The sequence below is a fragment of the Ovis canadensis genome, chromosome 14 (genome assembly GCF_042477335.2).
Source record: "Ovis canadensis isolate MfBH-ARS-UI-01 breed Bighorn chromosome 14, ARS-UI_OviCan_v2, whole genome shotgun sequence".
NCBI lineage: Eukaryota > Metazoa > Chordata > Mammalia > Artiodactyla > Bovidae > Ovis > Ovis canadensis.
The window spans coordinates 75,274,780-75,287,604 of record NC_091258.1 but is presented as its reverse complement, the minus strand read 5'-3'; the positions used below and the strand labels follow the sequence as shown (position 1 = coordinate 75,287,604).

Sequence of the window (12,825 nt, the reverse complement as noted above, 5' to 3'; positions counted from 1 at the left end):
CATGTAAAGAAATCAGTTTAAAAAGTTCTATTTGGAATTTAGCTGTTTTACAGTTTTGTACTACTGTACCGCAAAGAGAATCCATTATACCTATCAGTCAGTTCAGTTCAGTCACTCAGTCGTGTCCAACTCTGGGACCCCATGGACTACAGGACGCCAGGCTTCCCTGTCCATCACCAACTCCCAGACCCTGCTCAAACTCATGTCCATCAGTGATGCCATCCAACCATCTCATCCTCTGTCGTCCCCTTCTCCTCCTGCCCTCAGTCTTACCCAGCATCAGGATGTTTTCCAATGCATCAGTCCTTCACATCAGATGGTCAAAGTATTGGAGCTTCAACTTCAGCATCAGTCCTTCCAACGAATATTCAGGATTGATTTTCTTCTAAAGAAATGGAGTGCTGTGATCTCCTTGCAGTCTAAGAGACTCTCAAGAGTCTTCTCCAACACCACAGTTCAAAAGCATCAATTCTTCAACCCTCAGCCTTTATGGTTCAACTCTCACATCCATACATGACACTGGAATAACCATAGCTTTGACTAGACAGACAATTGTCTGCAAAGTAATGTCTCTGTTTTTTATTATGCTGTCTACATTGCTCATAGCTTTCCTTCCAAGGAGCAAGCATTTTCTACTTTCATGGTTGAAGTCAACATCTGCAGTGATTTTGGAGCCCAAGAAAATCAAGTCTGTCACTGTTTTGATTGTTTTCCCATCTATTTGCCATGAAATGATGGGACTGGATGCCATGATCTTAGTTTTCTAAATGCTGAGTTTGAAGCCAACATTTTCACTCCTCTCTTTCAGTTTCAACAAAAGACTCTTCAGTTCCTCTTTGTTTTCTGCCAGTAGGGTCATGTCATCCGTATATCTGAAGTTATTGATAATTCTCCCTGCAGTCTTGATTCCAGTTTGTGCTTCTTCAAGCCCGACATTTCACATGATGCATAGTGAAAGTGAAAGTCACTCACTTCTGACCAACTCTTTGTGATCCTATGGACTATATAACCCATGGAATTCTTTAGGCCAGAATACTGGTGTATTCTGGTGTGGGTAGCCCTTCCCTTCTGCAGGGGATCTTCCCAACCCAGGGACCAAACCGAGGTCTCCTGCATGTTGTATTCTGCATATAAGTCAAGTAAGCAGAGTGACAGTAGGCAGTCTTGACATATTCCTTTCCCCATTTGGAACTAGTCCGTTATTCCATCTCCAGTACTGTTTCTTCTTGATTTGCATTCAGATTTCTAAGGAGGTGGGTAAGGTGTTCTGGTATTTCCATCTCGTTAAGAATTTTCCACACTTTGTTATGATCCACACCGTCAAAGGCTGTGGCATAGTCAATAAAGCATAAGTAGATATTTTTCTGGAACTCTCTTGCTTTTTCTATGATTCAAAGGATGTTTGCAACTTAATCTCTGGTTCCTCTGCCTTTTCTAAATCCAGCTTGAACATCTGGAAGTTCTCGGTTCACATACTGTTGAATCCATGCTTGGAGAATTTTGAACCTTCGGTAGCATGTGAAATGAGTGCAATTGTGTGGTAGTTTCATCATTCTTTGGCATTGCCTTTCTTCGGGATTGGAATGAATACAGACTTTTTCCAGTCCTGTGGCTACAGCTGAGTTTTCCAAATTAGCTGACATATTGAGTGCAGCACTTGAGCAACATCATCTTTTAGGACTTGAAACAGCTCAACTGGAATTCTATCACCTCCACTAGCTTTATTCATAGTGTTCCTTCCCATGGCCCACTTGACTTCAGGCTCCAGGATGTCTGTCTCTAGGTGACTCATCACACTATCCTGGTTATGTTAGTCATTAAGATCTTTTTTGTATATCTCTTCTGTGTATTCTTCCCCATTTTTCTTAATATTTTCCACTTCTGTTAGGTCCACACCGTTTCTGTCCTTTATTGTGCCCATCTTTGTATAAAAGTTCCCTTGGTATATCAATTTTCTTGAAGAGCTATCCAGTCTTCTGCATTCTATTCAATTCCGTTCCACTTTGGTCTCCACAGAGCTATGAGTAGACTTCCCTGTGTTTCAACCATATTTTTAAAATGCTCTCATTTAATTTCTTAAGAACTTAACTTTATGAAGTTTTTCACTTCCTCAGACACTGTCTTATGTGTCCTCAGTTTCTGATTAGTTTTCTGTCACTATCATTTATGATTTTTAGATTTAAACATCTACTAGAACATTCTCAGAAAAATGTGTGAAAAGAAGTGGATTAAAGAATTATCAGGCACCTAGGATTTGTGAAAACGTCTGGTATCTCCACTTAAGATGACTACAAGCAAGAGGTCGTCATTAGATTGCCTATCTCCTCTTCAATTAGTGGTTCTTACAGGGTTTGATGTTGCTTCTCTATATATAACCTATTTCTTTGCCATCTCATTTTATCCAGTTTTCTGTCCGTGATCTCTATTTTGAAGGCTACAGGAATCTAGTCAGTCTTCCTTCTGGTGTCTGCAACTTGGTGGGTGAGGTTGGTCCAGAGGTGTGCCCTTATCCCCTTGATCAGGGCTTTGATTGTGTTACTATGACCAGTGCCTGCCCTGAGGGGAACTTCCCCATTGCTCTGTGGTTTTCACTGCCCTCTCTGTGGTGATGTCTGCTCCTTGGTTGGTGGAATAGAGCCCCGGATGTTTCTTAGCTGTGTTTCTGATCTGTGCTGGGAGGCTGGTGGGATTGGGGCACACCCACTGGGAGAGAAGCCACTGAGTATTGCTCCTCTCAGAATGTTCACCTCGAGGTGTACTCTGTGTGCCAACTTTCATTCTCCAGCAAGCTCTTGTGTGATCCTATTATTGGCACTGCTCTTGGCCCCAGCTTAAGCATGGGTCACCCTGCTTATTTAACTCATATGCAGAGTACATCATAAGAAATGCTGGATTGTATGAAGCACAAGCTGGAATCAAGATTGCTGTGAGAAATACCAATAATCTCAGACATACAGATGTCACGACCCTTAGGGCAGAAAGCGAAGAAGAGCTAAAAAGCCTCTTGATGAAACTGAAAGAGGAGAGTGAAGAAGTTGGCTTAAATCTCAACATTCAGAAAATTAAGATCATGGCATCTGGTCCCTAAACTTCATGGCAAATAGATGGGAAACAATGGAAACAGTGACAGACTTTATTTTTTCGGGTTCCAAACTCACTGCAGATGGTGACTGCAGCCATGTAATTAAAGACGTTTATTCCTTGGAAGAAAAGTTATGACCAATGTAGAGAGCATATCAAAAAGCAGAAAAATTACTTTGCCAACAAAGGTCCATGTAGTCAAAGGTATGGTTTGTCCAGTAGTCATGTCTGGATGTGAGAGTTGGACTATAAAGAAAGTTGAACACTGAAGAATTGATGCTTTTTAACTGTGGTGTTGGAGGAGACTCTGAGAGTCCCTTGGATTGTAAGGAGATCCAACCAATCCATTCTAAAGGATATCATTCCTGGGTGTTCACTGTAAGGACTGATGCCGAAGTTGAAACTCCAATACTTTGACCACCTGATGCAAAGAAGTGACATTGGGAAAGACCCTGATACTGGGAAAGGTTGAAGACAGGAGCAGAAGGGGACAACAGAGGATGAAATAGTTGGATGGCATCACTGACTCAATGGACATGAGTTTGAGTAAACTCCGGGAATAGGTGATGAACAGGGAGGCCGGGCATGCTGCAGTCCATTGGGTCCCAAAGAGTCAGAGACGACTGAGCAACTGGACTGAACTGAACTGAATCATTCAGGTGATCCGTTGGGAGGAAACCTCAGTAATTGTAACCGGAGACCTGCTTAAAACAGGGCAGCTGGCTTTTGTCTTAGGAAGTGAGTCCAGGAAGAAAGAGGGAGACCAGAACCCACACTGTCGTTTATAACATAACCACAGAAATGGCATACCGTTACTCCTGGCAGAATCTGTTGATACAGAGATTCAGTTCAGTTAAGTTCAGTCGCTGAGTTGTGTCCGACTTTTTGCGACCCCATGAACAGCAGCACGCCAGGCCTCCCTGGCCATCACCAACTCCCGGAGTCCACCCAAACCCATGTCCGTCAAGTCGGTGATGCCATTCAACCATCGCATCCTCCGTCATCTCCTTCTCCTGCCCTGAATCTTTCCCAGGATCAGAGTCTTTTCCAATGAGTCAGCTCTTCGCATCAGGTGGCCAAAGTATTGGAGTTTCAGCTTCACCATCAGTCCTTCCAATGAACCCCCAGGACTGATCTCCTTTAGGATGGACTGGTTGGATCTTCTTGCAGTCCAAGGGACTCTCAAGTCTTCTCCAACACCACAGTTGAAAGGCATCAATTCTTCAGCGCTCAGCTTTCTTTATAGTCCAACTCTCACATCTATATGCCTCTGTTAATTGTTGCTGCTGCTGCTGAAGTGATTGTTGTAGCCACACGTTCTGGGAAACAAACTCACTCAGAAGGACAATGCAGATAGTGAAGTGCAGTTTATTGCACCAGCGGGCCCAGGGCAGAGTCTCCTCTTAGCCAAGGACCCTGACCAGCATTTGTGAAAATCTTTTATACCCCATGTGCACATATCTGAACCCACCACCCCAAATTCTTTGAGACTTACATAAACCAAGGAAAATACAGTCACAATAACCCCATCATTCAGGTGCTATGTGCTCAAACAGTCAAACAATTAGTAATCAATAAGCTCTAGGTTACACTCTGGTAGACACAGAAAATTGATGGACTGTCTGTAGGAAGAGGTGATTAGTGTATGTTTTGTCTTAGGCCATGTGTAACCTAGATATGATCTTCAAGGTTCCCCTGTTTGGAGGGGGGGGTCTTATCCTTCTGTTGTTGTTTTCATAGGCACTAAACACAGAGTTTAGAGTCCATTGGAAAGGTGGCCGAGCACGATCAGCATGAACAGGTCTATGATGGAGTCCAGGCCCTATGAATTCCTTCTAATTGATTACATTCTACTTTTCCTCATTGTGGAGACACCCATCTTCACACACTCACACAAAGGGCTTTTCCATCTTCCCTGTTTTACAACTTGCTGAAAACATCTCGGCTTCCCATAGAGTCAGCTCTCAAAATTCTTCTCTTTTGCCTTAAGTTGTGTGAAACACTAACTTAGAACAGGCAGGAAGCAGCTCTGCTCCAGAGTAAACCAATGAGATTTAAAGGCATCAACGGGCAGAGAAAGGAAGCACAGCTGGACAGAAGGACAAACAGACCGAAAACTGACAGGGGCGGGGTGAAGGGAGGCAAGGCTCCGTCCCCACTCGCCCCGCCCCATAACCTGCGCTTCCGGCTTCGTCCCACCCTCTCTCCTTAGGTCGCCTCTCATTGGCCGCGGTGTAGCGCACTCACCTTCCTCTGTACCGGATCTTCCGCCCGCGCGTGCGCAGTACCCTGCAGAGTGGGAATTGAGTTTAAATGAGCGACAGAGAGTTCTGGTGAGTTTGTTTGTTTAAAACCCGGATTTCGTAGTCCCACAGCCTGTTGTCTTTCACACGTGGTTTCGGGGGTCTCTGTGGACGTTCAATCTGCCGTCCCATGTTCCCGTCCCCAGTGTGTCCGTGCATCGCCGTGAGAAGTTCTGAAGTCCGTTAGCTTAGCTGCGGGTCCCTGCGGTCCACGTCCGCTTCCTGTTAATGTTCTAGAGTCCACGTTCTTTGGCAGGTCTACGTTCTAACTTGTAGAGACCGCTGCTTAAAGTCCTGTATTGCCCAACCACTAGATCCCTGATCCACAAAGAGGTGAAGGAGGCTCTATTCTGTATGGAGTTTGGTCATGGTCTCGCCTACAGTTTGAAGGGGAGGGTCAGCCTAGAACGTGTGATTTTCACAGGAAGGGCCGCGAGTTCTGAAGAAAACAATAAGACTAAAAACACCTCGTTTAATTCTGTGTTCCAGAATCCCTGCTGTGTTAGTGGCCGTAGAGGATTGTGTTTTGTGTTTGTTGAGATCGTCCCTCTGTGTGTGGCTGTGTTACAGGGACCTCGGTGTGTTTATCTAAGTATTGAACAGCCTATTTTCAACACTCAGGGCTCACTTCCCAAGGCTGATCTTACCTGAGACGGAATCCCAGAGGAAGAGGAAAGCAAGGAATCAGAAATGACTCGTTCCGAGGTAAGAGGCGTAATCCTTTTGTTTGTTTGTTCTGTCTCTGTTTCCTGAAATGCTGTTTCTTTGGACTTGATAAGCTTCTTAACTTCTGAATGAATTTTTTTTTAACTCACCCGTGGTCATCATCCCAAGAGACCCGTTGCCCTCCTGGCACATCAATGTGACAGAAAACAGAGTATAGCCAGCCAAAGAAGCTCACTCAAACTTTTAAGTCTTGAGTTTTTATTGGGGTTTAGCTACATAGCCCTGCTTGATAACATCTCCAGCATTCTCTACTCCTTAGAGGTTGGGCTAATAAGTTCACCTGGCTCAAAGCCCCAAACCTCTAGTCATTTCCTTGGTCTTTGTGAAATGGCCAGCCTCACAACCTGAGTCATCCCATTATTAAACTAGGGGCCCACCGTAGGTCATGTTGTTAGCATAAATAATCAGGGCCCACGGAGAGTAATAAAGCCACTTCAGTCACTAAGGACATTCCAAGGGAAAAAAACTAAAATTCCAAGAGTAGTTAACAAACTTCCACAACCTGGAGACCAAAGCCTACCAAATTTTTTTTTTTTTTTTTTAGTTTTAATATTTATTTAGTTTTGGCTATACTGGGATTTTGCTGTTGCACTTGGGCTTTCTTTGTTGTGGAGCTCTGGCTCTAAGGCATGGGTTCAGTCATTGTGTTAATAACTGGTAGCCTCTGGAGCAGGTGGGTTTCAGTAGTTGTGGCACACTAGCTTAGTTGCTTCAAGGTATGTGGGATCTTCCCTGACCAGGGATGGAACCCATGTCCTCTGCATTGACAGGCAGGTTTTCAGCACTGGACCATCAGGAAAGTCCCTAAATTCTTCATTACACAACACTGAAACTGAAATCTTTCCTTTATGCGCTTTGATTTCCGCCCCTCCTCTGATTTTTGTTGTTACCTTGGAATACCTCACCTGTTGCATTATTAAAAAATATTTTGTTATGTTTACCTTCTATTTTATTGTTCAAATAATGTCTAAGTCTCTCTTTAGGTGAGCTTTTTTGGCTACCTTGTTGCTGTTTTGTTTCATTTAGTTTGAAGTTTCACTGGTCTATACAGTGATAACTTCATCTGTAGTTTGGCAGAATTACAGATTTACAGATTGTAATTACAGAAATCTGTAATTTCCCTCTATTTTGGTTTTTTTTCATTTTTAAATTCAAAATTGTGTTGGCTCTCCTAGATACAGCTGAGACTTATATTTGAAATATCCATGTTTGTTTTGAGTTTGAATTGTTCGAAATTGCAGTCACTGAAGTCTTTATGTCACCACATCTTCCAAGTAAAACTTGTGATTTTCAGTAAAGGTTTGCATTTCTTCATATAGGTCTGGAAATGTGTTCTAAATAGGTGTCATGGTATATTTGCTAATAAATGTTGACTATTTCTCATATTGTGTTTTTGATCATTCAAAACTGTTTTCAGTGAACCCAGGTGGCTCAGTGGTAAAGAATCTGCCTGCCAAAGCAGGAGAACTGGGTTTGATCCCCAGGTTGGGAAAGTCCCCTGGAGAAGGAAATGGCAACCCCCTCCAGTATTCCTGCCTGGGAAATCCCGTGGACAGAGGAGTCTGGATGGCTACAGTCCGTGCGGTCCCAAAGTGTTAGACATGATTGTTGTGACTTAGCAAGCATTCATGCACAATTTGTAAATGTTTGTTTTACCATAAATGGTAAAGTATACTTGAGTTAAAAAAAAAAAGGTGGATTAAAAATGTTTCTTCCAAAAGATCTGTTACTTAGGGAAGGTTTTTACCTGAAGTGTCTTCATGTGTGCATATGTGTGTGCAGGCATAAACCTAATGTTTATACAAATGCCATCATCATATCATGAATATTTTTATTTATCCTAACCTTTGAAAATTGTTCTGACATATTTTCCATTGCCTTAGATTGTTTCATTTTAGTGAAATGAATATATAGTTCCATTTTAATATATTTATGCATGAAAATGTTCATATGATTTGATCAGTTATTTTTCTTATAATTTGTTTTCTTCACAGAAAAACTTCTATGAACTTTCTTTAGAATTGTCCCTATGTATTTGTCTGTGTATTATTAAGGTTTAGAGTACATAAAGTGAACTAAATTTAAGCTGTTTAAGGAATGTTTGCAACATATTTGCAGTAAGGTGGAACAACAACTTAATTGATTTTAAATTATTTCCATTACACATCCAAGACTCTGTAAAAACTCTCAGAAATATATATAGTATATTCTAAATAGTTAAAATGATTGTTGCTGCTGAGGATGCTATCATATTTGCTCTGTAAAATTTGTAAAACACTTGAAGTTCAAAAGTAAGTATGAATGCTTACCTTACTATTGTATTTCGTTACTATTCAAAGTGGTCATTTATGGAGGAGAATTTTGAACATCACTAGTTAAAAGAAGTTTGTTAACAATACTCTGAAAAAAATTAAGTTTGCTAAAATAAATGGCACATTTCTCCCACTCAAGAACTCTTGGGTCAGAGTATGCTTTTGAAAAATATTGCCTGTTTCCTTGATAGACAGTTCATCCTGTGTCATACAAATACAGCACTCAAAAATAAATATGCCCATGTTGTTCTGATTATTTCATCATTTCTTTTCCAGATCAGAAGTTTCTGAAATGGTGTGTGGGTCATTTCTCATCTTTTTTTTTTTGGTTAGGATTATGGTAGAAAATATTGCTGTGTAAAAGTCATATTATAGTATAACACCAGTTCAGTCCTGCTCCCAGAACTGAAATAATGAGATGAATTGCATGTATGGATTTCCTTCAGTAAACTCTTTCCCTTCGGTAAATCTGCCTAGTCACGACCCTCCTTCTTGAGATATTTGTTGTCTTCTGACTTTATGACCATTGTTAATTCCTTCTTTCCTTGGTAACAGTAACTATACATTTGGTTTTCTGATCTTTATCATTGTCAAAGAAATTCTTTAACAGCCTATATATGCTCATGCAAAGATCATTAAAGCACCCTTTTTCCATCAGAGCTTGGGTCCCTGTGTCTTTCTTTCTTTCTTTCTCTCTGTCTCTCCCCTTCAGGCTAATTCTCTGGAGCGTGGAAACCTGGTGAGCTCACTTTCTCACCCAGGCTTTCAAGACATCCTCGAGAGGACGCTCTGTGCGTTTGTGAGTGGTACAAGCCCTGTGTCAAGGGCTTTATTGGTTCTCTGCATAAACCAGGAAATGTCAGCCTCTTCTCTCTTTTGCTTTCTTATCGTTAAAGCCAGATCACCAGGTTCCGGAAGATCAGGGAAGGCATATATGAACTGAAATTTGCATACAACACATTTTTTAAATATTTATTTATTTGGCTGCACTGGGTCTTCTTGTGGCAGGTAAGATCTTCAGTCATCCTTGTAATCTTCAGTTTCTTTGGTTGTGACATGTAAACTCTTAGCTACAGTATGTGGGATATAGTTTCCTGATCAGGGAAAGAACCAGAGCTCTGTGCATTGGGAGCTCAGGGTCTTAGTCACTGGGTCGTCATGAAGTCCCCAAACTAACATTTTTTAATGATAGATTCAGATCATAGTTTCCATAATAGTGTCAAAATACCCATGCAGTGATAATGGATTCTTCCATGTACTTCTTACCCCATGTCTCATGTTCACTGGTTTCGATGTTTCTGTGAGATTCCCATGCTATGATTTTTTTTTTTTTCACTTGAACAAGTGTCTTGGAAAGAAAAATGCGGGATGTGCCTAAACTATCACAATTAATGGAGTAACTTCCTGTCTTCTTACTTTCTATCTGCTTTGGAAAATGAACACTCATGTGTGTTTAGCAGAGATGCTGGTTTTGGGGAATGACGGTTTTCATCCCAAGCCCAGGTCTGATCTTTTCCAGTACACTGCATGCTCACATCACAGAGTCTCATCACAGTTTTGTATTTTCCAAAATGTTTACAAGAATCTTATTAGTCCTAATCTATGCTCAACTGTATTAAAATTTAAAATACAGCTCAGTACAAATAAAGAGTATCATCCTCTAACATGATGTACATTTTAATCCATTCAAAATTACCTGAGTTCAGTGACATGAAAAATTTTCTCTCTTCCTCTTAATGAGCATATAACCCCATTTGAGTGTCTGTCTGTACTCCGCGGAGATGAGTTTGAGTAGGCCTTGGGAGTTGGTGATGGACTGGGAGGCCTGGTGTGCTGTGGGCCATGGGATCACGAAGAGTCGGATACGAGTGAGCAGCTGAACTGTGTGTATGAAAATATTAACATGACTTGATCAATTTTTTCTTCTTCTTTTTTTTTTTTGCTTTGTTTTTCTAAAGAACTTCTGGAGAAGGGAATGACTCCCCATTCCAGTATTCCTGCTTGGGAATTTCTTGGACAGAGGAATCTGGCAAGTTAGAGTCCAGGGGGTCACTAAGAATGGGACATGACTGAGTGACTAAAACATTTCTTGTCTTTAGTATTCTTTACAGTTACAGAAACTTCTATCAGCTTTTCTTAGTTGTCTCTGTGAATCTGTCTGTGTTTTATTAGTTTAAAGTAAATAAACTGAAGTAAAGTTTAAGCTTTGCTATTTAATGCCTATTTGTTAAAATATGTGCCAAAAAAGTATAAGAGCGACATTACTGATTTTTAGTTATTTCTCTTGCACTTTCAATACTCTGATAAAAACAATCAGAAAGATACAGAGTATATACTAAATAGTTAAAATGATTCTTTCTGCCAAGGTTGTGGTTACCCAAAGAGTGAAGAGCAGGTAAAACCAAGGAGGGTCTTAAAATGCACAAACTGAAAAACCAGACCCCTATTGTCTCATGTCTGGAAATTCTTTTCCAACTCGCACCCAGACCATGATATTTTTGGTGCCTTGTTCAAAGACTTGGAGTCTCTTGTCCCCCCTCCTCACTTCTGCTTTCTCATAGGGACCCTCTGCCAACAGGCAACTGCTGTGGCGGCAACTTTGGAACTCTGGCGAGGGTTACCCTCTGGTGTGTTCCAAATGCCCCACTGCTCACTCCACCCAAAGTAACTGCCTCTGGAGTGGGTGAAGGTCTCTCCTTTGTCTTTTTCACAACTAAGGATTATGCCAAGCAGTATTCTGTGGGCAGAGATCAGACACATAAAAGCCATTAGGGTGCCTGCCACAGAAAGACTCCCATGTGAGGATAGGGGGCATACAGAACGAATCAGGGCACAAGGGCACAAGCCCGCAGCAAGACAACTTCTGTCCACCATGTTAGGCACATAGTGGTTGAGGCAAAACAGAGACCATTGTTCCCAGGCCACCGCCTCCCGGATATATTGTAAGGTGGATTCCTCAGCCTTCTTCCCTGTCACTTTCACTTCTTTCTCTTTTTGTCCGGATTGATTTACAGGAGCCTGGGTGTTGCCTCTGAGCCATCCCAAGAGTGTCTTCCACGTTTCAGGGAATCACCAAATGATGAGTCACCTGGTTGCTCCCAGGAATCTTTCTTTCTCTGCCCATGTCACCTGGTGGCTTAGCTGCATGGTTCTCAGAGGTCTCCTCTCACTGTTGGATGTGACTGTTGGGCCGCTCAGCCATTCTGTGGCCTCAGTCGCATTGAGAGATCACTGGGGGAAACAGGATGCCTTTCTGTCAGCCAGTGACTCTCAGTACTCCCATTCTATGGTACATAGGCTATGAGTGGGTCTGTTACATCCCAGGAGGCTCTTTCATACTCAACCCTTGGCTACATTCTCAGAAGCTGGAAACTTTTGACCCTCCGAAAGTCCTGGCTCCAATACAAACGAGGGACCCCCCCCAAAATGGCCTCTGAGTGGCACATTAGGTTTTCCCAAAAGAAGAAAAAGGACTCAGAATTTCCTTACGTTCTGTTGCCTCTCTGTCTCCTGTCCCTCTCTGTCTGTCTCCGTCAGATTTCCTAGATGACCCCTACTCGACCTTTCATATCCACATGATCTCTAGGAAAGGATTATGAAGTTCCCTTTGGTCCAGGTCTTTCTTCTATATTCAAAAGCCTGAAGGATCAAAAACTGTCCTAACATTCTAAAGAATCCCCTTTAAGGAAGCTTATCTTTCAGGTGGAGAGGGAACCAAGCTTCCCCCACTCCTGAACAGCCTAAAGAATTCCCTTCTGAGTACTCCTGTTTCTCAGGGCTGGGAAGGACCAAGCTTCTCCTGGTCCTGCAAATTCCCTTAACCCTTCAGATTCTTCTGATGGGACAAAGACCTCACTTCCCACCAGAAGGACAGTCCAAAATTTTTATGAGCTGAAATGCTCCTGATATCAGAGTCAATTTGAGCATTATTTGGTCTATATTTTAGCTATAAAACTAAGACTACAGAAAGGAAAGATAACTTTTTGACATAGGATGGCCCTGATATTATTTAGACTCTGGAGAAAACTGCTTAAAATGAAATTTTCTTTCCCTTGGAAACTGTAAAACCGATTGTTTTTGCATATGTATTTTAAAGCAATTAGCTTGTTAACAACTAGCTTGGAGAAGGAAATAGCAACCCACTCCAGTATTCTTGCCTGGAGAATCCCAGCGGTGAGGGAGCCCGGTGGGCTACTGTCTGTGGGGTCGCACAGAGTCAGACAGGACTAAAGCGACTTAGCAGCAGCAGCAGCAGCAGCCTGTTAAGAGGCCTGCCTAGGGAAAAGCTTATAGTTAACCCCTTCCATGTCCTTGAATGTCACTGCCCACTTTGCCTGAGACCTGGCTCAGCCTTGGGCAAATCAGAACTTCAAGCCAAACAAAGATACAAAGAAACAAAAAAA

The 12,825-nt window shown here is 42.1% G+C and overlaps 1 protein-coding gene across 5 annotated transcripts in view; it reads left to right on the top strand.

The window, feature by feature from the left end:
- Window positions 1-12,825, top strand: part of LOC138419237 (zinc finger protein 571-like) — a 60,199-nt gene that overhangs the window by 30,753 nt on the left and 16,621 nt on the right. The window contains exons 1-2 of one of the 5 annotated variants that reach the window (XM_069551814.1): window positions 5,294-5,414; window positions 6,006-6,089. The exons of 3 other annotated variants lie outside the window; for them this stretch is intronic. In XM_069551814.1, coding sequence (XP_069407915.1) covers window positions 6,075-6,089 — 15 coding nt within the window. In that variant the 5' untranslated portion in view covers window positions 5,294-5,414; window positions 6,006-6,074. Of the gene's footprint in view, window positions 1-5,293; window positions 5,415-5,954; window positions 6,090-12,825 lie in introns of those variants that run through there. One more of the 5 variants, XM_069551815.1, reaches the window with a different exon arrangement.